The 26,971-nt window shown below is 39.5% G+C and overlaps 1 protein-coding gene across 7 annotated transcripts in view; it reads left to right on the forward strand.

Moving 5' to 3' along the window:
* MSH3 (mutS homolog 3) overlaps positions 1 to 25,784 on the forward strand; it is a 197,439-nt gene extending 171,655 nt beyond the window's left edge. For all 7 annotated transcript variants that reach the window (XR_014838120.1, XR_014838121.1, XR_014838122.1 and 4 more), the window contains 4 exons: positions 8,709 to 8,895; positions 14,656 to 14,785; positions 22,337 to 22,508; positions 25,064 to 25,784. Coding sequence is in view for 4 of the 7 variants with exons in the window: in XM_085013912.1 (XP_084870038.1) it covers positions 8,709 to 8,895; positions 14,656 to 14,785; positions 22,337 to 22,508; positions 25,064 to 25,172 (598 nt within the window). In the remaining 3 variants the exon portion in view is untranslated. The remainder of the gene's footprint in view (positions 1 to 8,708; positions 8,896 to 14,655; positions 14,786 to 22,336; positions 22,509 to 25,063) is intronic.
* The last annotated feature ends 1,187 nt before the right edge of the window (positions 25,785 to 26,971 follow it).

Here is a 26,971-nt window from a genome sequence, read left to right on the forward strand (position 1 = left end):
AGCTCCTGTAAACTGTGTCTGCCAAATAAGAGATATCTCGCTTCATCTTTTTGATGGGAAGTGGTTGTATGAATTTAATGCTTCAGAGTCACCTGGGGGTTTGGTTTGGTTTAGTTTGAAGTGCAGATTCCAGGCAGGTCCCCTGAATGTAGATCCTCTGGAGATCTGGTTGTGATCGGTATGATGAAGGAGACTTGGACTCTGTAGTTAAAAACCTCTGCAAGTGACTCAGAAAAATATCCAGATTTAGGAGCCATTGTTCGATTTCAAAACACTTGACATTATACAGAAGGAAAAACAGAAACAGATTGTGATGTGCTCAAGCTCAAATTGTGAAGTTGTGTCAAGTTCCCCTCTGTTGATCTTATTAATTAATCTGCTTAGTCTTTTCCCTCATGACTGATTAACCATATCCTTGCTTTGATGGCCTTATTTGTGGTGGGTTTGTTTTGGGGTTTTTTTTTTTTTTTTTTTTTTTGCCTTTTCTAGGGTCGCACCCGCGGCATATGGAGGTTCCCAGGCTAGGGGTTGAATCGGAGCTGTAGCCGCTGGCCTACGCCAGAGCCACAGCAACACCAGATCCGAGCCACATCTGTGACCTACACCACAGCTCATGGTAACACCAGATCCTTAACCCACTGAGCAAGGCCAGGGATCGAACCCAAAACTTCATGGTTCCTAGTCAGATTCGTTAACCACTGTGCCACGACGGGAGCTCCCCTTATTTGTGGTTTTTCATGGATAGATTTAAATATAGATATGAAAGAGTATTTGCCTTGTTCACTATTTTCTTCTGAAATTCTTGGGACCATCCCACAGAGTAGACTAGTAAGTGTGTTGGGAAATGACTTGCTTCATCAGAACCCTGTGGATGTCCTTTGATAGGAAAACACCTGTGTCCTTCATGTATAGCCTGCATGTGCTTTGTAGATGGTTCTAGTAAACGTGGCTTCATGTGAGCCAGTACAAGTTTGGCATTTTCCTGGATTGCTGCTTTGATTCTCAGGAATGTTTCCATTGACAGTGAAAGGTTGCTATAATGGGTTTTTTTTGCTCGGTCATATATTTGCAGTCCACTGTTATAGCTGTTATAAATTGGCTTTAAATACTGTAGTGAGATCCGATTGCAACTTAGAGAAAGAAACTTTTTTTTGTCTATTATAATAATAATTCCATTGCTGCTAATAAACTATTTTTGATATTGGCAGAAGAAAGCTGGTTATTTGTCTTGGTAATTACCATCATTTTGCCTTGTGATACAATAGAGTATAAAGTGATACAATAGAGTATAAAGTCTTCTTAAATTTATTATTTGTGATTCTTAAAAGCAGCATTTGTTTTTCTAAATATACTGTAAAGCTTGTTCATTGTGAAATTTTAAAACTATAGAAAGGTCAAAAAGGAAAAATTTAAAAATCATCTGAAATTCTGCTACCTGGAAATCATTGTTGTTGAGTTATATGGCCTACTAGACCTTTAAAAAAATGCACACATATAGTGGTAAATTATTTGTGATTTCACTCCACTTCTGGGTTAATGTTTATGTTTAATTAAATGTGACGTAGATCAACTATGTCACATTTTTTATCATTTAAATACCATGCTGGATCTATACATATTCTACTATTTGATATTCTTTTGCAGCATTTTCTCTTCTTAGACTTTTTTTTCTTCCTTACGTCATCCTTCTTAAAATTTTAGAATACTTTGCTATTCAGGGGATTATTTTCTCTTTGTAAAATTTATATAATATGCAAAAAAAACAAAAACAAAAAAGCTAAGACACTCATACTGGATAGAATTCTGCAAAGTTTTTAGCAAAGTGGAGTTCCTGTCATGGCTCAGCAGAGACGAATCTGACTAGCATCCATACAGACGCAGGTTCAATCCCTGGCCTCGCTCAGTGGGTTAAGGATTCGATGTTGCGGTGAGCTGTGGTGTAGGTCACAGATGCAGCTTGGATCCCGCATTGCTGTGGCTGTGGCTGTGGCCTAGGTCGGCAGCTGCACTTCTCATTGGACCCCTACCTGGGAAACTCCATACGTGGGTATGGCCCTAGAAAGACCAAAAAAAAAAAAAAAAAGTTTTAAGTGAAGTGAATAGAACACTTTCAATTTCAAAAAGAAGGCAAAGTTAGCGAATATAAGAACCCTCCTCTACAAAGCATTTAAAGAAGAAATAAAGTATGATTTTCCTTATATAAGGAACCTAGAAGAAGCAAAACTCTTGGAGACAGAAAGTAGAATAGAGGTTACTCGAGGCTGAGGGAAGGTTATAATGGGGGGTTATTTTTTAATGGGGTGTTTGAAGAAGTTCTGCTAACCGATGGTAGTGATGACTGCACAGCGTTGTGAGTGTGCTCAATGCCACTGAATTATACACCTAAAAATGTTCAAATGGTAAGTGTTAGTTGTATATATTTGTATATATACATATATATGTACTCGTATTATTTTAAAAGCACTGAAAGTATGTCAAGAAAAATCCTGATGCAGCACAGATAATCATTGCTTCTATTTAACAGTTTTGATATTCTGATATTTAAGCCCCAGTTACTTATCATTCAGTATAAAGAATCCTTTCTTCTCCGTGTTAATTGCAGGATTTCTTCTTCATGTTAGCATTTTCCTTTCATAAGGCCCAGAGAGTGTGTTTTGAAGGGACAGAGACCCACTCCATTTGTTATAATTTAGAAATGTCTGGAATGTTATCTCAAAATATCAAGATCTCATAAAAACAAACCCGTGTTCAAATTTTCATGAAAGTGTTCTTGATTTTAGAAACTGATTCAAAATCTTTTTCTCTATTAATACTTTATTAAGCTTTGTTGACCTATATAAGGGTTATAGATAAGGCGGGGCGTGGGGCGGGGGATTAGAAAGATTAGTCAGCCGCCACTCCTAAAAATATCAGAGTGATTTTTTTTCTTAATCACATATCTGTAACCTTTCTACTCAGAGCAAACTAACTCTGTAACTTGAAGAATGCATTTTCTATTTTTCATTATATTTGAATATAATTACAGGCAGAATGATAATAATGACACGTGTTCTGGAATTCCTTAAGTCTCTAAAATATTTCAACGTTTGAAATTTCAGAATCGTTGTCCAGTAGAGTGCCTTGTAAGTGTATGTTTGGATTAATAAAAAATTACAACTTTTTGTTAGTGATGTTATGCCCTGCCTTGTTTCAGAAACTTAGTTTTAGGCAGTTTACCGGGAGATATTTGATAGGGCAGGATAATAAGAGTAAAAGGAGAGAAATAAGGATAGAAACATAAGATAAAGTCAGAGTTGCTGCTTTTTAGCTTGTTATTATACGTTATTATATATAGTTGTTTCCTAGTAACCCAGAGCAAAAGGAAAATGTGTTTAGTGATAAAAGTCTGTCCGTTAGAATCATCTATTCATTATATTAGAAATTTACTGGAAAAAGAAATTAAGAAAAAGAGTTTCTTAATTTCTTAAGACAAGTTTACAGAAAATATTTTTATCAGTGTACAGTGCCACAGTTTACAAACACATACTTCCCTAGGGGCCTCATTGACTGGTTAATCTGCCAGCATCTCTTTAGTGTCTGCCAGGCAGCAATGCTGCTTTACATCAGGTGCTATGGAAAAATAGAATTGTGAAAGAAAATGTGTTGGCTTCTAATGCAGTAGCTTTTAGACTGTTCTACAAGGTGTTAAGAGGTCTACAGAGCCCCCTCTGGATGGGGAGAACCAAATCAGTGTTTCTTTTATCTCATCTGCCGAGTGAGTTTCTTTGTAACATTTCACGTGGACAAAGACTTTAACAGATACCTGAAAACCACTAGTCTAATAGTAGAGTTGGGACCATTGTTTAAGCAGAATAGAGCCAAGATGGCCTGAAATCTGGCCTGGTCTCCTTAAGGACGGGAAGGAACCCTATGATGGCGTGAGACACCTTGGTACCATGGGATTTTGCTCTGCACATGTTTTGATGCCATGTGTATAAAGCCACCCACCCACCTGTCCAGAGATTAAATTTTATCTGGACTGTTTGATATGTTGATGGTTTCTGTTTTTACATTCAGCTTTTAAATTCATGTGTATTTATTTTTTTTTTCCTTTTTTTAAATTAAAGTGTTGTTTATTTACAATGTTTCCTCAATTTCTGCTGAACAACAAAGTAACCCAGTTCACAGTTCCCTGTGCTGTACCATAGGGCCCCTTTTTTTTCCTTTTTTTAAATTAAAGTGTTGTTTATTTACAATGTTTCCTCAATTTCTGCTGAACAACAAAGTAACCCATTCACAGTTCCCTGTGCTGTACCATAGGGCCCTTTTGCCCATCCATTCCAAAGGTAACACTTTGCATCCCAAAACCCCAAACTTACTGTCCATGCCACTCCTTCCCCTACTCCCCCTGGGAACCGCAGTTCTCCTATCTTTGGCTGTGATCTCTTTCTGTTTTGTAAATAGGATCATCTGTGCCATATTTTAGATTCCACATATAAGTGATATCCTATCGTATTTGTCTGTCTCTTTCTGACTTGCTTCACTTAGTATGAGACTGTATTTTCATCTGTGTTGTTGCAAATGGCATTAGTTTGTCCTTTTATATGGATGAGTAGTATTCCATTGTATATACGTTGTACATCTTCTTAACCCATTCATCTGTTGATGAACCTTTAGGTTGTTTCCATGTCTTGGCATTATGAATAGCACTGCAATGAATGTATCTTTTTGAATTATAGTTTTGTCTGGATATATGCCTAAGAGTGGGATGGCTGGATCATATGGTACTTCTGTATTTACTTTTCTGAGGCACTGTTTTCCATAGTAGTTGTACCAATTTACATTCCCACCAACAGTGAAGGAGTGTACCTTTTTATCCAGCATTTATTAGTTGTTGACTTGTTAATGATAACCATTCTGACCACTGTGAGGTGGTACCTCAATGTAGTTTTGAGTTGCATTTCCCTAATAATTATTGACGTTGAATATCTTTTCATGTGTCTGTTGGCCATCTGTATGTCTTCTTTGGAGAAATGTGTATTTAAGTCTTCTGCCCATTTTTTGATTGGGTTGTTTGTTTTTTGCTGTTGAGTTGTAGCAGTTGTTTGTTTTTTTGGATATTAGACCCTTGTCTATCATTTGCAAAGATTTTTCTCTCATTCTGTGGGTTGGCTTTTTTTTTTTTTTTTTTTTTTTTTTTTTGCTTTTTAGGGCGACACCTGCGGCATGTGAAGGTTCCCAGGCTAGGGGTCCAACCCGAGCTGTAGCCGCTGGCCTACAACATAGCCACAGCAACTCGGGATTTGAGCCACATCTGCGACCTACACCACAGCTCATGGCAACGCCAGATCATTAACCACTGAGCCATGACAGGAACTCTGGCTTTTTGTTTTTTTAATGGTTTCCTTTGCTGTGCAAAATCTTTTGAGTTTAATTAGGTTCCTTTTTGTCTTTATTGTCATTGTTCTAGGAGGAGGTGGATCAAATAAGATGTTACTCTGATTTATGTCATAGAGCATTCTGCCTGTGTTTTCCTCTAGGAGTTTTATAGTATCTGGCCATATATTTAGGTCTTTAATCATTTTGAGTTTATTTTTGGGTATGGTGTTAGAGAGTGTTCTAATTTCATTTTTTTACATGCAGCTGTCCAGTTTTCACAGCACCACTTATTGAAGAGACTCTCTTTCTTCCACTCTATATTCTTGCCTCCTTTGTCATAGATAAATTGACCATAGGTGCTTGGGTTTATTTCTTGGCTTTCTATCCTGTTGCATTGATCTGTATTTCTGTTTTGTGTGCATACCATATTGTTTTGATAACTGTAGCTATGTGATATTGTCTGAAGTCAGGGAGCCTGATTCCTCCATTTCCGTTTTTTTTTTTTTTTTTTAATATTGCTTTAATTATTCGGGGTCTTTTGTGTTTCCATACAAATTTCAAAATATACTGTTCTGGTTCTGTGAAAAATGTTTTTGGTAGTTTGATAGAGATTACACTGAATCTTTAGTTGCCTTGGGTAGTATAGTCATTTTGACAATATTGATTCTTCCAATCCAAGCTTGGTATATCTTTCCATCTGTTTGTTTTGTCTTTGAATTCTTTCATCAGTGTCTTACAGTTTTCAGAGTACAGGTCTTTTGTCTCTAGTGTCTTTAGGGTTTTCTAGGTATAGTATCATGTCATCTGCAAACAGTGATTGTTTTACTTGTTCTTTTTCAATTTGGATTCCTTTTATTTCTTTTTCTTCTCTGATTGCTGTGGCTAAGACTTTCAAAACTATGTTGAACAGTAGTGGTGAAAGTGGACATCCTTGTCTTGTTCCTGATCTTAGTGGAAATGTTGTTAGGTTTTCACCATTGAGAATGATGTTAGCTGGGGTTTATCATATATGGCTTTTATTCTGTTGAGGTAGGTTTCCTCTATGCCTACCCTCTGGAGAGTTTTTATCAGAAATGGGTGTTGAATTTTGTCAAATCTTTTGCTGCATCCATTGGAATGGTCATATCATTTTTATTTTTAGTCATTGATGTGGTGTATCACACTGATTAATTTGTGGATATTGAAGAGTCCTTGTATACCTGGCATAAATCACACTTGATCATGGTATATGATCCTTTTAATATGTATTTTTATTTAGTTTGCTAATATTTTGTTGAGGATTTTTACATCCATGTTCATCAGTGATATTGGCCTGTAATTTTCTTTTTTTGTGGTATCCTTGTCTGGTTTTGGTATCAGCGTGATGGTGACCTCATAGAGTGAGCTTGGGAGTGTTCCTTCCTCTGCTGTTTTTTGGGAGAATTTCGGAAGAATAGGTGTTAAATCTTCTCTGAATGTTTGTTAGAATTTGCCTGTGTCCATCAGGTCCTGGACTTTTGTTTGCTGAAAGTTTTTTAATCACATTTTCAATTTTGGTACTTGTGATTGTTCTGTTCATATTTTCAGTTTCTTCCTGGTTCAGTCTGGATAGGTTGTTATTTTGGAATATTGTTTGAGTAGGGACATATTTTTTTTTTCCTGAAACAACCAATTAGCTGCTATCTTTTTTATTGATCATTCATCCTTCCCTCCTGATTTGAATATTACCCTCGAATATTTTGACAAAGCATTCTACAATTCTTGAGGTTCCTAATGAGATGATTCTTACTGTGATGTTTCTAGAAAGCTCTAAAGTATAATACTTAAACTGTTGTATTAAAAATCTTGTTCATTGCTCGCTTGTTACTCTAATTCTTGATAATCAGACATTACCCCCCTAATATTTGCCTTATCAGAGCTGTTTTATTATCAGCCAAAGATTTGTTCCTTTCACCAGTTTACAACCTGTCAAGAATAAAAATGAAACATTGTTAAGTGGGGTTCAGACATAATTCTGAAGATTTCAGAATGGTTGCAGAGATGGGAAATTTTAATCTTCTTGCTTTGTGGTAGGGGAAATATTAGTAAACATTGGAAATTGAGGTAAGTAACAGAGTTTGAAATTTTCAAAAGTAGCCAGAATGTTCCTATGTTTCAGAAATAATGTTTTGCAGTTACTGATTTTAAGATAGATAGAATTGACACCACTTTGAGTAGAACCATTTCACCTCCATCAGGGATGTAGTTAATTACAGTTTCCAAATTGCACTAATTCCTGGAGTTCTCCTAAGGCTCCACCAGTCTGGGAGGAAAAAACATTACACTGCATCTCCCCTGCCCAGCTTAGGTCTCAGCCACAGGATGGCGACGTCTCAATTTTACCATGAGTTTCTCCAGAAATAAGAGGTATATTATGTTGCCATAGGTCACATGTGAACTGTTATAACAAAACTAAATTGATGAAGGTATTTTGCCAAGAAAATAGTCACCAGCATTCACAACTCTACCTAGTGGGTCCAAGACTGAATTCTAGGTTTTATTGCTAACTACATGACCTTGAGTATGTATATATATAAAATTATTCAACCCCCTACCCACCCCCAGGTTTCTTTTGTACATTTCCCAAATGTGTTCTGTAGACCATCATTGTCAGAAAGTGCCTCAGGAGAACTTTCAAGGGTCCCTGGTTAAATGAACTAGAAATACTATGTACTAGATCTGCTCTAAGTAGCATACAGTGTGTAGTAGAATAGTAAAGGCTCTAAGATGACTTACAGGAAAGAACTCTTATACCTTTTGCACCCGTTTCTTGACATCTCTTAAGAACTCTATTCCAGTCCCCTGGAGGAACCTGTATTAGGTATCTAAGGTTACTAAACCTCTATAACTCTAATTCTATTTTTTTTTTAAAGTTTTATCTTGAACAAGTTATTTCAACATGGCACTTTAATTTGTAATATCAATGTGGAATCTTCTTAAGGAAATAGGAAAAAGCCTTTGATCGTCAATATTCTAGTATTCATGGATTTTAAACACAGCATCACAGAAAAGCATTGTTTGCCCTCTGAGTACCAAAACTTTGGTGTGAAATGGTTGGTCAGAAAAAGGCCAGGTCAGAGGTTTTCCTGCTTTCCAGAAGCTCTGTCCAGAATCTCAGATTCTACCCAGAATGTTTCTATAAGGTATGTTTGATGTTAGATACTCTTTGTATTCAACATATATTTTCTTTTGTTTAATATAATTTTAGCTCTTACTGGCTCAAAGTACATAGATTCCCTAGGGATCTTTTCTAGCTATTGTTCAGAAAATAATGTCTGGCTTCCTAAAAATGAAGTTCAGAGGATATAAAGGTGTTGTCATCTTGTTTGTAGGATGGGGGCTGCAGATAACATATATAAAGGACGGAGCACATTTATGGAAGAACTCACTGACACAGCAGAAATCATAAGAAAAGCAACATCACAGTCTTTGGTTATCTTGGATGAATTGGGCAGAGGGACCAGCACCCATGATGGAATTGCCATTGCTTATGCTACCCTTGAGCATTTCATTAGAGATGTGAGTATCTTGCTTTCCTTTTTGTACCTGAATGCTACATGCTATACAGATTATTTCTTTGACCTTCATTTCTAAATATTCAAAATTATCTTTATTATAATTGATCTTATTTCTGCAATTGATCATTCAAGTGTTCTACGTGAAACTTGGGTAGATTGGCCCTAAATAACATGTATAGTTCTTTGATGTGTCTTCTTTTCTTTTGCTGAAGCAGAACATACCCCATCAGTAGAAGGAAGTCCTCCCTGCTAATATTTCTGGTTTTTTTTTTTTTTTGTCTTTTTGCCATTTCTTGGGCCGCTCCTGCGGCATATGGGAGGTTCCCAGGCTAGGGGTCTAATCGGAGCTATAGCCGCCAGCCTACGCCAGAGCCACAGCAACGCGGGATCTGAGCCGCGTCTGCGACCTACGCCACAGCTCACCGCAAAGCCGGATCGTTAACCCACTGAGCAAGGGCAGGGATCGAACCCGCAACCTCATGGTTCCTAGTCGGATTCGTTAACCACTGCGCCACGACGGGAACTCCCTCCCTGCTAATATATTTCTACCTAGAACTGTATCTTACTATCCTCGGCAAACTCTAAATCAAGACTAGAGACCATCCTTTGCAACTCATTCCTTGAGAAAAGAACCAAATAGGAGATCTGCCATTTTTACTGTGAAAATTTTTTTCAGCAAAATGCTAAAAGATCTCTATATAAGGTTTTCAATCTGGTCTGTTTGTGTCTCTGTTTCAGTAGCATCACTCCTTCATTGCATGTGTGTCTTTTTCTCAGGGTTCATTTCTAAGTATCTGAATGTGAAATTTTGTTGTTTGTGTCCAACTTTCCATCCCTGTCAGCTCCATCAAATTCTCCCTTTTATTAACTCTGTGTCTTTGATCTTTTTTTTTTTTTTTTTTTGGCTGTACCTGAGGTATGTGAAAGCTCCTTGGCCAGGGATCGAACCTATGCCATGGTAGCCACCTGGGCCACTGCAGTGACAATGCAGGATCCTTAACCCACTGTGTCACATGGAAACTCCAGTCTTTGTTCATTTTGATCTCTTACCTTTTCTCTCTCTTTTTCAGTACCTGCCCCTGAACAGTGTCTCTTTTTCTATTTTGTTCTCTACCTTTTTACATTTTTCTTTGTTCTGTGTCTTCCCCCCATTTTCATTTCTTCCTTTCTTTCTTAAATAGCCAATAAAAGCATGTTTTTGCTTATATCTGTTTGTTAAAAAAATGCAAAAGTAAAATCCCCTTTTCTTTAAACTTTTGTGGCCTTCAGCTTTTTGTTTAAACATTTTAGTTAGATTACATAGTTAATGATGATATGTTTTCTATTTTAAAATACTTTTTAAAAAAAGAAATTCTGTATTTGGAGTTCCCGTAGTGACTCAGCGGAAGCGAATCTGACTAGCATCCCTGAGGACTCAGGTTCGGTCCCTGGCCTCATTCAATGGGTTAATGATCTGATGTTGCCATGAGCTGTGTTATAGGTTGCAGACATGGCTCAGATCTGACACTGCTGTGGCTGTGGCATAGGCCAGCAGCTACAGCTCTGATTTGCCCCCTAACCTGGGAACCTCCATATGTCTCAGATGCAGCTCTAAAAGACCAAAAAAGAAAAAGAAAAGAAATTCTGTATTTGCAAGCTATAGCTCAGGAACTTTTCTTTAATCATTATAGACACTACATATCATAGGTTCAATAAAGTCCTCTATCTGCCTCCAAAACACATTTTAAACATTTATTTAAGAATACTCCTTAGCCTAGCTATAAAAAAGAATGAAATATTGCCATTTGTAGCAACATGGATGGGTTTGGAGGGCATCATGATAAGTGAAGTAAATTGGACAGAAAAAGACAAATACTGTATGATATCATTTATATGTGAAATCTAAAAGATACAATGAACTAGTGAATAAAACAAAAAAGAAGCAGACTCACAGATATAGAGGACAAACTAGTGGTTATCAGTGGGGAGGTATAGGGGTAAGAATAAAAGTTTTTTATGGGATTCTATGAAATTATGTGTGTGAAACTTTTGAAAATTGTAAAGTATTTTAAATTCTTTACTATAGAATTTAAAGAATCAGTTGGTAAAAAAAAAATTTTTTTTTTTTGGTCTTTTTGCCATTTCTTGGTCTGCTCCCGTGGCATATGGAGGTTCCCAGGCTAGGGGTCTAATCCCAGCTATAGCCGCTGGCCTACACCACAGCCACAGCAACACAGGATCCGAGCTGTGTCTACGACCCACACCACAGCTCAGGGCAATGCCGGGTTGTTAACCCACTGAGCAAGGGCAGGGATCAAACCCACAACCTCATGGTTCCTAGTCAGATTCATTAACCACTGTGCCACAATGGGAACTCCAAAAAAAATTTTAAAGTGTTTATTTAACAGCCATTAGAAACAAATTAAGACAGCTGAATTTGTCAGCTTCGAATTTGATTTCATTGTTTCTTCTTTGTAGCAGTGTATTAGTTACTATGACTAATTACCCCCAAATTTATGGCTTAAAACAGCAGTAATCATTTATTATCTCTCACAGTGTCTGGAGGTGAGGAATTTTGGAGCAGCTTAGCTGGGTGGTTTTGGCTCAGGGCCTCTCCAGAGGTTGCCATCAAGTTGAGCCAGGGCTGGAGTCATCTGAAGGCTCGACTGGGGCTGGTGGAGCCTCTTCCATTGTGTCTTCCTCACATGGCTGGCAAGTTGGTGCTATCATTTAGCAGGGCTCTCAGTTCCTTTCTCCACGGGCCTCTCTATGGGCCCCTGAGTGTCCCTTCAGAGTGACTTCTGGTTTTCCCCACAGAGGGCATTCCAAGAAGCCAAGGTAGAAGCAGCAGTGTATTTTATGACCAAGCTTCAGAAGCTACACACTGTCACTGCATCATGTTGTTGACTACACAGGGGCAGCTCTGATTGTGGAAAGAGGCTCCTCAAGAGCATGAACATTAGGAAGTGAAGCTCTCTGGGGCCATGGTGGAGGCTGGCTGCCAAAGGCAGTTGGGCACGTTTCTTTCTTTCTTTCTTTCTTTTTTTTTTTTTTTTTTGTCTTTTTGCCTTTTCTAGGGCCGCTTCCTGCGGCATATGGAGGTTCCCAGGCTAGGGGTCGAATCGGAGCTGTAGCCACCAGCCTACGCCACAGCCACAACAACGCAGGATCCGAGCCACATTTGCAACCCACACCACAGCTCACGGCAATGCTGGATCCTTAACCCACTGAGCGAGGCCAGGATCGAACCCGCAACCTCATGGTTCCTAGTTGAATTCGTTAACCATTGCGCCATGATGGGAACTCCTGGTCACATTTCTTAAAGAAGAAATTCCTCTGAAGTCCTTAAAGAGTTGTTTAAGAATCTTCAGGAACAGGAGTTCCCTGGTGGTGCACCAGGTTAAGGATCCAGCGTTGTCATTTATGTGGCTTGAGTTGTAGCTGTGGCGTGGGTTCACTCCCTGGCCCAGGAACTTGTGCATGCCACAGATGCAGCCAAAAATAAAGAAAATAATTTTTAAAAATAGAACTTTCAGGAACAAATTATGATAATTGATTTTGTCACTTCTGTTTTCATTGCTTCTATAGCAGTTTTTGAACATTTGAAGTGTTAGTGAAGGAAGTTTAGTTTTAGATAAAAGTTACCTTGGAGATAGGTTATTGAAAATGACTTTTCAGGAATAAGAGTCCCTAACCTTTTCATGGATGGAAATACTTATTTTTCACGATGTCCTTAGATGGCTGGGATGAGGAGGAGTGGCGGAGGCTGTGTGTTGCTGCTGTAGGGTAAACATGACCTTGAGGAGGACACTGGTGTAACCCAAACCCTTAGGTCTTCCAGCTAGGAATGCCTTTCAGCTCAGGGAAGAGGCACCAGGGAGACAGCTGGTCCTAAGATGCTTCAGGGCAGATTTTAAGAGCAACTGGCCAAAGAAATCCTGCCCTGATAGGTTTATTCGTGATTGTTATTAGAGAGGAGTCATATGTTCTGACTTTTAATAAGATGAATGGTAGATGAATCAAAACTAGAGTACTTCTGTTTAATTTAGCCTGTTGTGCTAATTTTTAGACCAAGATTTGGTGTTAACTTCCCTTAAGATAGGGGTTTCCAGAAAATGTAATATGTGCTTAAAACAATGCTTACTAAGTAATCTGCAAGGCTATACTGACACTAACAAAACAAAAATAAATTTTAAAATGGTGGGGGTAGATTGGGAAGAAGGAAAAGCTCTACTTTAAAAATTGCCAGCTAATAAATAGAGAATGCTATTTTATTAAAGTTGATTTACAGTGTTGGGTCCATTTCTGCTGTCCAGAAAAGTAACCCAGTCATACATATATATATATATATATATACTTTGTTTTTCTCATATTATCTTCCATCATGTTCTATTCAAGTGGTTGGATATAGTTCTCTGGGCTGTACAGCAGGACCTCATTGCTTATCCCTTCTAAACATAGTGGTTTGCACCTACTAACCCCAAACTCCCAGTCCATCCCATTGCCTCCCCCTCCCTGTTGGCAACCACAGGTCTGTTTTCCATGTCTGTGAACTCTGTCTCGGTTCTGTAGACAGGTTCATTTGTTAAGTACCATAATAACAACTGATTCAGGCAACAATAATCCAAAGATATTAAATTGAGTTCCCATTGTGGTGCAGTGGAAACGAATCCAACTAGTATCCATGAGGATGCAGGTTCAATCCATGGCCTCACTCAGTGGGTCGAGGATCCAGTGTTGCCGTGAGCTGTGGAGGTTGGCTGCCAAAGACTCGGCTCGGATCCTGCATTGCTTTGGCTGTGGTGTAGGCTGGCTGCTGTAGCTCCGATTCGACCCCTAGCCTGGGAACATCCATATGCTGCAGGTGCAGCCTTAAAAAGCAGGAAAAAAAAAAAAAAAAAAAGTTAAGCCTTTGTATGAAAGATTATTGGAGGAAAGGATATTCATACAGTCTAAAAGTATCTCCCCACAAGTGATTTATTAATTACAAAGGAGAAAAGTGTCAGTATGGTGAATAAATCTTCTAGGCACCCACTTAAACCAAATATTCAGATTTGGCATCCCCAGGAATGGGTCAGATGGACCTCATCTGCCTCCTGATGTGATGTACTGCAAAGGGTATGTCTCCTGCGTGTATATGTAGTATTCTAGGCAGTAAGGTTTAATCTGAATGTAGTCAGGAGGAAATAATCAGCCAAATCCAAATCGAAACACATTATGCAACACAGCTCTCCTGGATACTTCAAAAATGTTCAAGACAAAAAAGTCAAAAAGGAAAAGTCTGGTGAACTTGTCTAGATTAATGGGGGCTAAAGAGACACGTCCATATGGGCCTTGAATTTTTTTTTTAATATAAAGAAATTTATAAAGAACATTATTGGGGTAGCTTGGGAAATTCATGGACTATATGTTATGTTAGTAAATAGTGATCTATGAGTGTTAAATGTCTTGAGTGTAATAATTGTATTCTGGTTAGGCAGGAAAATGTTTTTGTTCTCAGAAGATAGAATCTTAAGTATTTAGGGATGAAGTGACATGATGTCTGCAATTCATTCTCAAATGGTTCAGGAAAAAAGAGTGTGTTTTTAGAGGAGAGAGAGGAGGAAAGGGGAAATATGGCAAAATATTAACCAGTGGTTACCTAGATGAAGAATGTGTGAGTGTTCATTGTAATTTTCTTGCAGCTTTTATGAAGGTTTGAAATTTTTTAATATAAGGTTGGAGAAAAGTTTAAAATAAAATTTAAAAGTAAAATAACATTCATTCTATCTTACTATTTCAGGTGAAATCCCTAACCCTGTTTGTTACCCATTATCCACCAGTTTGTGAGTTAGAAAAAAGTTACTCACAACAGGTGGGGAATTACCACATGGGATTCTTGGTCAATGAGGATGAAAGCAAACAGGATCCAGGTATGAAATGTTCTTGCTGTAACCACTACTAGCATTCCCTTGGTTTTCATGACTGATAATTCACAGTTCATAGAAGCATGAACTTATTCCTTATTAATAATAAAAGCTCTAGGGAATTCCTGTCATGGCACAGTGGAAATGAATCCGACTAGGAACTATGGGGTTGCAGGTTCAATCCCTGGCCTCACTCAATGCGTTAAGGATCTGGTGTTGCCGTGAGCTGTGGTGTAGGTTGCAGACTCAGCTCAGATCTGGGATTGCTCAGATCTGGCTGTGGCTCTGGCGTAGGCCAGCAGCTGTAACTCAGATTAGACTCCTAGCCTGGGAACCTCCATATGCCATGGGTGCAGCCCTAAAAAGCAAAATAATAATGATAATAAAAGCTATAAATATTGATTGTAATTGACATTTGTTCAAATTTATTTTCTCTAGGCTTAGGGTCGGGTAGAATTTGTATTTGTCCATGCCATCTCTAAGTCCTTCTCTGGCCCTCCTTATCTCATTTTTCTATAAGAAGAAGGTGGGGTAAAGGGGGGCTTTTAGGTTTTGCTCTTAGGTTCATCTCAGGAAAGATGCCCTAGCAGGCAAGTGTATTGGTCATCTTTAAAAATATGCAATATACAGAGTTCCCATTGTGGCTCAACGAGTTAAGAACCCGACTAGTGTCCATGCAGGTTCAATTGCTGGCCTCACTCAGTGGGTTAGGATCCAGTGTTGCCACAAGCTGTGGTGTAGGTCACAGATACAACTTGGATCTGGCATTGCTGTGGCTGTGGTGTAGGCTGGCAGCTGCAACTCTGATTCCACCCCTAGCCTGGGAACTTCTATATGCCTCGGATGTGGCGCTAAAAAGAAAAAAAAAAAAATTCCCCAAGTTTCATTTAACATTAATTACTAAGAATAATATTCTATACTGGTCATACATTTCATTTTAATTTGACAAGGAAGGTGAATCTCGGGCTTGCCTATGTCCACCACCTGGATCGGGGCCCAGCTGAGCCTCAATTCCACATCCTGTGCTTGCAGGTTCTCTTCTGCTCTGCTAGAATTGCTATGTGGGAGCCACAGTATTTTGCCTAGCCTTCTGCTTACTACCACAGAAATTAAATGTTTCATGAAAAAGAACATCACTAGCTAATAGAAAAAATTGAAGTGCTATAAGTAATGTGGATTTTAACATTTTTTTTCCTTTTTGGTAGTGATTTTTTTAAGCTACCAGCCTGTGGGCCAGTGATGGTTCACAGAGGTGGTGTACTCCAATGGAAAATCCATTATCCAAGATACTCCAGAGTCCACATTTTATTTTGGAAAAGTAATAAGTAAGGATGGACCTGAAAAAGAAATCAGGCAACTGGCCCAGATAAAACAAAGCACTGGACCTAAGATAAATGTAATATTGGGCAATCCTTGCCTTTCACCACCACACAGTCTTGAAAAACACATCATAAATTCTCTCATGGAAGCCAGTTTTGTATCCATTAATCTGCATCCAAAGTGACAGGAGGAGCTTATAAGCTAAAACCCAATGGGATAAACAAACCAGAGTTCACTAACAGGGAAGGGTCAGTGGTTAAGCATTTGATATGAACTGACTACTAACCTAGACCCTTACATTCTAAGTGTTTCAGCATTTTATTTTACTGGTTTAAATTTTTATTATCATGAACATAACTCTAAAAACTAAATGATGCTAAAGACTCATGCCAACAGGCAGTGGAACCCTGCTTCCATGCTCTTATTCCATGGCCCATCCCAGCCCAGTCCCAAGGAAACTGCTTTCGACTCTTTCCTGCATTTCTTACATGGTTCTAAATAATATATTTACTTGCTCATCTCTTGGTTCCTCACCCTGACACAGTATTGACTGATTTCTCATGTTAAGGGAGTCCTCCCCTTCCGTTTCCTCCCATTGAGGTAGTTTCACATTTTTTCTTTGATTTCCATTCATTATTTTCACTTTTTTTTTTTGGTCTTTTTTCCATTTCTAGGGCCTCTTCCTGCGGCATATGGAGGTTCCCAGGCTAGGGGTCGAATCAGAGCTATAGCCGCCGGCCTACGCCACAGCCACAGCAGTTCGGGATCTGAGCCACGTCTGTGACCTACACCACAGCTCACGGCAACACCGGATCCTTCACCCACTGAGCAAGGCCAGGGATTGAACCCGCCACCTCATGGTTCCCAGTCAGACTCGTTAACCACTGCGCCGTGACGGGAACTCCCCATTATTTTCACTATTATTGCCAGTAGGTATTGCTTACTCATGAGCCAAGAATGGAGACAAGTATGTTTTCTTTCTTTTACAACTTTTTTGACGGCAATCATTGTTTTTATTTTTTTATTTCATTATTTTATTTGAGTCTATTGCTGAATCTTCCTGTATCCTCCAACAGCCTTGTAGAACACCTCTCTAGCCTGTTTTCCACATGGTAGAACCTGTTGGTTCCATTTTCCCCACTGCATTCATTCCTCCCGGAGCCCTTGTGCTCCTGCTCATCTGAACTGGTTTTTCCCTAGACCTGCTGCCCAGCGGTTGTCCAGAGACCTGCCTCTGCTGTTATCCTAGGGAGTCTCTTAACCTCTCTTCTGTGCATGCGATTGCAAGTAATAGAACATTTGGACTCACCCTGGCACAGACAGTGAGGATACGTATAACCTATAACTTCATCTTACAGGAACCTCAGGAAGAGGGGGCTTCGGCTTCTCTTCTTTGTGGTTCTCCAAGCTTTGTCTTCCTGCCCTGCTGGCTTCATCATCAGGGTATTAGCAAGATGACTGAAGCTCTTTTGGGCATCACCTCCAGAGCTGACAATGTCCAAAGGAAGAAAAGGGACCAGTTTTTCCTGTGACTTTTTCTTAGGAGCAAGGGAACTTTTCAGATGCCTGGTGGCATGTCATGGTATCCCATCTTTCTTCCAGAACTGAATCACATGCTCATTCTTTTTTTTTTTTTTGGCCAACCCTGTGGGCAGGTGGAAGTTCCCAGGCCAGGGATCAAACCTGCACCACAACAGTGACCCAGGCTGCTACAGTGATAAAGCTGGATACTTAACATGCTGTACCACAAAGGAATCCCCACATGCTCATTCTTAAATCAGTCCCTGGATGTGAGAATGGCAGGGATAACTTTGACCAGCCGAGATTAATTGGGGTCAACATTTGGAGCTGGATATGAAGACTCTGTCTCCTGAGTTAAATGATAAGGGAGTTAATTGCCTTATAAATCAGGATTTTCTTAGAGGTGGAATAGACTTTGGATAGGTTGCTAATAATATCAATTAAGGAGGTAAATTTTTCAAGACTTTACATGAATGAAAATGTATCCAGTATACTTTCGCTCTTGATTTATAATTTAGCTAGGGCTAGGATTTTAGGTTGAAAATTTTTCACTCAGAAATTTAAAGCATTACTCCATTGCATGCTCCAGTATTATCCCTGACCATATCTATGTTTCATCTTTTACCTCTAACTCCTCTTCCGTCTAAAGTAGAGGCCACTGGTCATCAGTAAAATGCCCCAAAGCCCTTTTGAGTGATTTCCAAGATACTATGCTTATCTATTTCCCATGGTGTGGTAGATAAAGCAATGGACCAGCAGTAAGAAACCTGTGTTTTTAGTCACTTTCAATCTATAAGATCTTGGACAAGTCACCCAGGCTCATTCATGTCTAAAAAAAAATTTTTTTGACCTATCCCACAGCATGCAGAAGTTCCCAGGCCAGGGATCAAACCCACGCCACAGCAGTGACAATGCCAGGTCCTTAACCCGCTAAGCCACCAAGGGACTCCTATGTCTAAATTTTTATGAGTCTGTCCTCAAAGTAACGTCAGAAACTATTTGATCAGCCCACATCTCTTTAATTGCCCAGAGAAATTTTGCTCTAAAACGCTTTTGCTAAGTTTCGCTATAATAAGCAGAATCATGAATGATGACTTTCATTGACTCTAAACAATGTCAGCTTCTCTTCCCTCTCCATTTCTTTTATATACCACTTCCCACCCCCAGCTTCTTCTCTCTCTCCCCCACAGAAGAGGGGTGAAAGATAGTCTTGAGGTAGAAAAAAGAAAAAAGCCATCAGTAAAGCAATGTTTAAATGGAGGGTGTGGGAGTTCCTGTCGTGGCGCAGTGGAAACGAATCCGACTAGGAACCATGAGGTTGCGGATTCGATCCCTGGTCTCGTTCAGTGGGTTAAGGATCCGGCATTGCCATGAGCTGTGGTGTATGTTGCAGACGCGGCTCGGATCGTGCGTTGCTATATGGCTCTGGCGTAGGCCAGCAGCTACAGCTCCGATTCGACCCCAAGCCTGGGAACCTCCATATGCTGTGGGTGCAGCCCTAAAAAGGACAAAAGACAAAAAAATTAAAAAAAATAAATGGAGAGTGCAGCATTTAGTAGGCTTTCAGAAAAGGATAGATGGATGGATAATGAATAGACAGGCAGCCAGATGAATTCACCTCTTTTTTAAAAAGTTCACTGTGGAGGCTAGGTTATAGAGGTGGGGACATCAGCCTAACTAGGACTAACCTAGTTGAAGTGATAAAGACTGTATTTGTCTTAAAGATGAAAAGAGTTCACTTTTTTGATACCCTCTCGCCGTTCACCTCACTTTGGATCTTGTGAGCGCAACATATGAAGGATAACAAAACATTATCAAGGTTAAGAGGCACTGGTTTCTTCTACATGTTTCTTTCCTAGTCTTTTCCCACCCACTTCCTCACCTGTTCTTTGTGTTCCTTAAATTTTATTTGGAGGCAAAAGGTATTCTTAGTACTTTGTGATGTGAGTTTTAGTCTGTGCATTCCTGAGAATGTCAGCATTCTTTTCACCTCCCACCTCCAGCACCTACCCTTAGAAAAGTATTATTTGTCTGTTTCTGAATTCTTAGGGGAGATTAAAGAAAATTCCATTATCCCTTTTCTCTGTTGTGTTCAGTCTTTTGGCTTTTTCGCTTTTAGCTGATAAAAGAATAAAGCATACACACGTATCAAATGAAATAACACATGAGAAAAGTTCTTGATAAATTTATAATTAAGTATACTAGGGTCTCAAATCATTGTGAATCTGGTTCATCTTGGACATTTTGGCAATACAGTGCAATTATATTGAATTTTGTAATGAAGGTGGATAATCCTGAGGTGCTTTAGATTTATCAAAGATTAAACCACAGGCAGCTGTTGGAGAGGAGGAATTTTTTTCTCTACCCTTAGGATCATGGTTCTTTGGCTGGCCTAATAATCAAATTAACATCAGACAGAGTGACAGGAGAAAAATTGCATTATGGACCTACGGGGCCCCATGAGGGCAAGTTGGACAGTTGAGGCTTCTGTGCCATCCTGAGTTGAGAAATAGGATCAGCAGGAGATGGGGCTCCAAAGGGCAGAAGGGTAATTCACAAGGAAATAAGAAAAATGGATATTTGGTAATTAGATGTTTGTCCTGCCTAACACATAGGTCATTCAGATAAGTTATCTCTGGTAATAGTCTGTCTCTGAGCTGTGGCCACCCCCACGCCACCTAAATTCTTTTAGGCCATTGAGAGGGACATAAAAAGCCCTTCCTGGGCTTTTTGGACCTCCACTGTCTTCAGCTCAAGATAATCTGAATGCCAAAGTGTCACATTTTGGGGAGGCTTTTCCTGAATCCCTTCACAGCGTTGTCTTTGGATTACTGTACTTCATTATATCCCAGTTCTTGAAAAGTTTTAACTTCATGTCTGTGTATTAAGTGGTAGACTGGTCCCCCAGGAAGCAGATTCTAGGGTTTGTGTGCCAGCGTTTTTTTGAGGTCTGCTCGCACCATCCACAGTGAGCCCACGGCTGGGCGATGGTTCTAAGGCTTCAGCCAGCCCTGCAGAGAGCTCTGAGTCAGGGTTGATCCTTCAGAGTTACCTCGACTTGGGATGAGAGAGCCAGGCTTTTAGACCTTTTCCTAGTTTATGTATTGTTGAATCACAAACTATCCCCTCAAATGGAAGCACTTAGCACAGGAAGTACTTAACTAGCTCCTCATGTCTGTGGGCCTGGAATCCAGGGACAGCTGAGCTGACCGCCTTTACCTCACAATCTGTCACCAGGCTCCATCACGGTATCGGCCTCAGCATGAATCACTTCAAGGCTTGACTGGGACGGTTCTCTTCACAGCCCACTCATGGGCATTCAGCAGTTGGCAGACCTCAGAATCTCCGCTTGCAAGTTCACTCATGTGGCTGTGGGCAGGCCTCCAGGCCCTCACTGATTTCTTGGCCAGAAACATCAGTTTCTTGCCATACAGACCTATATCCATAGGGCAGCCCACAGCATGGCCACTGGCTTTCCTCAGAGCAGACCAGCCGGAAAGTGAATGCCCAAGACAGGGGCCCCCATCTAATTGCAAAAGTGATATATCACTATTTGTGTCATATTCTATTCATTAGAAACAAGTCCTCTGGTCCAGTCCATGAAAGGAGAGAGAATACCATAAGGGCATGAACCCCAGAGGCAGGGATCTTGGGTGGCCGTCTTAGAGACCACCTGCCAACCCCCCTAGCAGCCAGTCCCTGGATGCAGAAGGGCCAGGATGGGGGTGACATTGGTGAAGCAGCTCTCTTCAGCTGAGCAAGTTTCCAAGGAGCACACAGCAGAGGGTTGCAGGCTTAACAACCTTCAGTCCTAAGTGGGATTCGAGTGGCGCCACACAGCATCCCCTTCAGTACGTATAACTCTTAGTTAACTAGGATATGTAATAAGTAAGAATTCCTCAGTCGTGTTATTTAAACTGTGCAACCTGTAATATTCCCTTGTCTGTTTTTGTAGTTTTTTGCACTCTTAGAGACATCTCATATATGTTACTTTACAGAGTGCATTACATGTAAGACTGGTGAACACAGTCTTCCCCTGGAATAACACTGTTTTAAAAATCTGAGTTTCTGTTGTTTACTTTTTGTGGCCACGCCTGTGGCATATGGAAATTCCCAGGCCACAGGTTGCACTGGAGCTGCAGCTGCTGGCCTACACCACATCCATAGCCACACAGGATCCAAGCCTCCTCTGCGACCTGCACCGCAGCTTGTGGTAGTGCTGAATCCTTAACCCACCAAGTGAGGGCAGGGATCAAACCTGCATCTTTACAGACATTATGTCAGGTTCTTAACCCACTGAGCCACCACGGGAACTCCCTAAACTCTTTGTAAAGGAGAATTTATATTGTACCATGAATCAGAATCACTCTCTTTTTGATAAAGAAGTTCATTTCACATTTTTTGGCAAGTAGCGTAACACTAAATACTGAATAGCATACAATGAATAATTGTTAAAAAACCATTTTAACAGAGCTGAAAGATAGATCCTAAAGGCAAAAGGCGTTGAAAGTAAATACTTTCAAAACAGTATTTACCCTTTTCCTAGATATGTGATATTGATGAAAGGAGCTAACAAGTGATGAGATACAGCGGATTTTTTCAGACTATAAATTTTAATTGAGTAAAGTTATAAGAGTTTATATGTTATCTTTAATCCTCTAATTTCTTCCAACCTTCAAGCATGGTTTTATCTTTCTTTTTAACTTTTTTTTTTAGGTGAAGAAGACAAAGTCCCTGATTTTGTCACTTTTCTTTATCAAATAACCAGAGGAAGTGCTGCAAGGAGTTACGGACTAAATGTGGCTAAACTAGCAGATGTTCCTGGAGAAATTTTAAAGAAAGCAGCTAGCAAGTCAAAAGAGCTGGAAGGATTAGTAAATAGGAAAAGGTCAGAATGATTGTGCTACATTTTTTGATTTATAATGAAATCTTCCAAGTTGTCCAAGGAAGGGATTGTTTTATAAATGAACATCAGATCTTCCTTCAAGCACCTCTTCAAATATTCTGCAACATTTAATTATGATAAAATGAAAACAGCTGTTCCCAAAGCTCATATGCGTTGAGGCCCCTCTAGTCAGATCTTTATCTATTATAAAGTTGCTAAATTGGTTTTTTGATCATTTTTTTGAAGAATTAACTCCTTAATATATGTCAACACATTAGTTGCTTAAAATGCTCACTTATGCAGACAATTACTGAAAGATACTTCAATGTATAAAATGTGAAGAGTGCTTCTTTTATTCTTAGATTGCATTCAGATAGGGAGTGGTTGCATTCAGAAATTAAGAATTCTGTCAGGATAAATGAAAATAATAGTTATCACATAACTAGGTGATTAGAGTCAGTATCCACCTGTCACTTTCTTTGTGAGCTTGTGACACAGTTTTCATTCTAAACTGACTTCTCCATTATCCAGAATGCTTATGTGAATACAGGCTGCCTTTCACCCTGGGTATCCAGCCAGTGTGTCATTAATACGTAAACTAAAGTTCATGTAAACCTGAGACATGCTTTGGAAGGAAGACCTTCCTAGGAAAATATCATATTAATAAATTACAGCTTTTTGTTTCCCAAGTAACAGATTGGATTATAAAACAACCTAAGTTCCTCACCCACATCTTGCCCTAACCCTGCCCTCTCTGGAGAGTCTGATGGTCTGATCTTCCTGACATTACAGCCCTGGTCCATAACCATATGACCATGTATGCAAAGACTGTTAGTCAAATAGAACATCTTGTCTGGGAGTTCTCAGTGGAAACAAATCTAAGAACTATGAGGTTGTGGGTTCGATCCCTGGCCTTGCTCAGTGGGTTAAGGATCTGGTGTTGCCATGAGCTGTGGTATAGGTTGCAGATGCTGTGGTGTATGGCGTGGGCTAGAGGCAACAGCTGCAGTTAGATCACTAACCTGGGAATCTCCATATGCCACGGGTGTGGCCCTAAAAAGCAAACAAACAAACAAAAATCTTGTCTGGACATCATGCTATAAGAATATCTTTTTAATTCTGGAAATCATTACCAATTTAAATAATGAAATATTAACACCTAATGCTAGCCAAGGAAACAGTCACCAGCTTGTATACTGAGTTACCATTGTACAGCCAACCTCTCTTTCTCCTCTTCCTTCCCTTACAGCTTTGCCTTGCACTCCGCACCTTGCAGTGGTAAATGATGATGGGCCAGGTCCATAGGGTGGAATATTATAGGAGATGCATAGCGTTCTCTGTTGACATTTTCTTCTAGATCATTTCCCCAATCAGAAACAAATGATGTAATCAGTAACAGCCTATTTCTAGTTAGTCGTTGCAAAGGACATGAATATAAACTCTTTCTAGAGAGAATCATCTCTGAGAGTTAAAAATAAGCTTAGCCCTTAGTTCTTTGCACAATCCAAAGACAAATTTAAATCCTTTTTTGTTGTCTTAGTATTTTTTCCCTAAAGAAATTAAAATATAACTTTACTACAAAAGGTACAATATAAATCACAAGATGGCAATAAAATATGAGTTTATACATATTGTTGCTATATAGTCTACAAAGCAAGAGCAGTAAAAATCAGAGGTTATTTATAAATATTTCAACTCTTCCACTTAGTACATGGCATTTTGATATCTGGTAAGTTATCCTGACAAGACAGAGAACTGTAAGAAGAGGTTGCATTGGAATGGAATCTGACGATTTATCAGGACACACCGTATTTGTTGTTAGACTTTTTCACAGAAAGTGCTTCTTCCATCTGTTCCATTGGTCAGATCAAAGATGGCAAGCTGAATCTGGTCCATTTCTGTGCTCTCATTAATAGCTTCTATTTATTGGACTCTTACTGCCGAGTCTAGGCAGCCAGTCATTTGCAATAGCCTAGGCATTGAGTCACGTGCTATTCTTGTGGCTTTATGTACATTAATTCACTTGATCCTTATGACAATCATCTCCATGTTATAGTTGCAGAAAATGAGACCAAGCAAGAGTAGGAGACTGTCTGGGAAACCAGGGTCATGCAGCTAGTTAGTTAGTGGTAGAGTGAAGGTTAGAACACAAATACTCCTTCTCCAGACCCTAAACATTTATCTGGGTTGCTTTTCTGCAGGAATTAAAAAAAAAAAGTAGGTCCCTGTTACATTGGCATTTCACCCTTTTAATTGCTAGCTTTATTTTATTAAATCAATTTTACTTTTCATCCTGTGAGCACACAGTGTCTTGCTGAGTTAGAAGAGGGAGGAAGCTGGGCTCTCCCCTCCCTGGAGGAGGCAGGAGAGCTGATAACTTAGTCCCTTCATTAGAGCAGCAGCATGGAAAACGCCTTTCTCTGGGAGGTTGATGCAGACAAGCCTCCCCCAACCACAGAGCCCCGCCTGCTGGTCACAGACTTTTCATAGCTTTCAATGGATGTGTTGGCCCCTAACAATTTCTTTTTTAAATTAATAGTATTTTTTTTTCTCTCCAGGAAAAGGCTAAAGTCTTTTGCCAAGTTGTGGACGATTAATGATGCTAAAGACTTGCAAAAGTGGACAGATGACTTTGAAATGGAAGAAATTACAGACTTCTCTTCCTGATGATAATGAAGACTACATTTTTGAACAAAAAAGAGAGAATTAAAACTATCAACTGTACAAAACAACTCTGCAGTAACAGCCCATCTTTGTATGACGTGAGCAAAAAACATGACCGTGGTATAGTCTTATTAGAAATAGGGAGGCCTTTTGTGTAGAAAGTCTGATTCAGGTTCCAACCATCCTGACTTTTAAAAGCATAAACACTTTCGGATATTAAGATTTCTGTCATGTCACTAGCAAATGTCATGGATGATGAGATTCACATAAAAGCCTGAAGTGATAGAATTTACAGTTCAAGAACTTTTACAGAGCGATAGAACAATTTAATGCATGGTTTTATTTGTCTCAGTTCCGATAGTTTGGAACTGGGTGAAATGTCTGGCCAGACTATGTCTTCATTCAAACTAAAATAATCTTTTAATGCCACCAGTTTATTCACTATGAGCATAAGAATTTTTGAAAAGAAACAGAATTATCAGGCTTTTAGAAACATGAAAAGGGTAAGGTCCCATGAAATCTGAAAAGTTAACTATTATCCTAGTTTTAAGCAATTTAAAAATTGACAGATGAAATTATTTGTCATTTAAGTAAGTAATAAACATTTAATGAATATTTGGTATAATTTATTATTTTTTTTCTGTGGAATTTTGGAATTTTCAACCATCTGGCGTTTGTTACTTTTTAGGTTTAAATGTGGAACGCAGGTTGCTGCTTCTCCCAAGTACACAGATCTGAGCTTATTCATTTTGGACCTTTCTGCTAACCAGTTACCAAATGTGTGGTCTTCCCTGTATTGAACCTTTCAGCTTTGTTGATTCATAAGAGAGTCCCTTCCTGCCTGTTTAGGTTGACAGGGGCTCAGCAATGTCCTAGAGCTTTTTGTATCACGTACAACCTGGCCTCTCATATCCATATGCTTTTTGTTTCTAAATATATGATCTTGCACTCTTCATTCTGTTTCCCACCCATTTTTTATTCCTGCTAAGTTTGTGTCTTCCACAGACTTGATGGGCATGTGTCTCTTTCCTTCTTTAGTTGTTTCTTACCGTGGCCCTAACACTAACTCCTGGACACAGTCGCTTTAGTCTCCCCAGGTTGAAGAGTTACTCACAGTTTAGGCCTCTGCTTCCCCACCTTTATGGACTTAGAATGTAATGTAGTTTGATTCCACCGTCTCTCCAGAAATATTAACATATAGTGGAATTCTCAAAAATGTCTCAAAATATAGTTGGGATTTACTGTTTAAATTTTTAAAAGAACAATACTTCTAAAACAACGTTTCAGTACCCTCTAAGACCATAAATGCTTTTTATGGACAAGATTTCAGAGGGAGTTCTATAATCTTACTGGCAGGACAACAGAAAAGGGAGATGAATGAATCCAGGAATGTCCTGCCTATGCCTGAGGAAGTTCCAGGCACTGTAATCACTGGTCACATCCAAGTGAACATTCCAGGCCATCTCTGGCTTGTCCAAGCCAGTGTCAACATTTAGGCAGGGGTGTGGGTTTCAGGAGCAGGGTGACCAGGCAGTAGTAATACAGTGTCTGGCAGCTGACACTGTGCAACATTAGATAGATTCTCCAACATAAAGCAGGAGGTCAGGCCTGCTCCAGGTTTGGAGGCAGACTAGCACTGCCAAACTCCATTTCTAAGGGAGGCTCATTCCCAGTCAGGGTCCTGAGGTGTTGAAGGGAAAGTTGTGGTAGAGACCCAGTCATCAAGGCTGTGCACATGTCATGGAGATTGGCAGGAAAGATGCTACGGATCAGGTAGCTACTCCAGATACCAGCCTTAAGGA

The sequence above is a fragment of the Sus scrofa genome, chromosome 2 (genome assembly GCF_054392235.1).
Source record: "Sus scrofa isolate SSC_HxYL_T2T_F1_AM1 chromosome 2, Sscrofa_HxYL_maternal_Yorkshire_Landrace_v2.0, whole genome shotgun sequence".
Taxonomy (NCBI): domain Eukaryota; kingdom Metazoa; phylum Chordata; class Mammalia; order Artiodactyla; family Suidae; genus Sus; species Sus scrofa.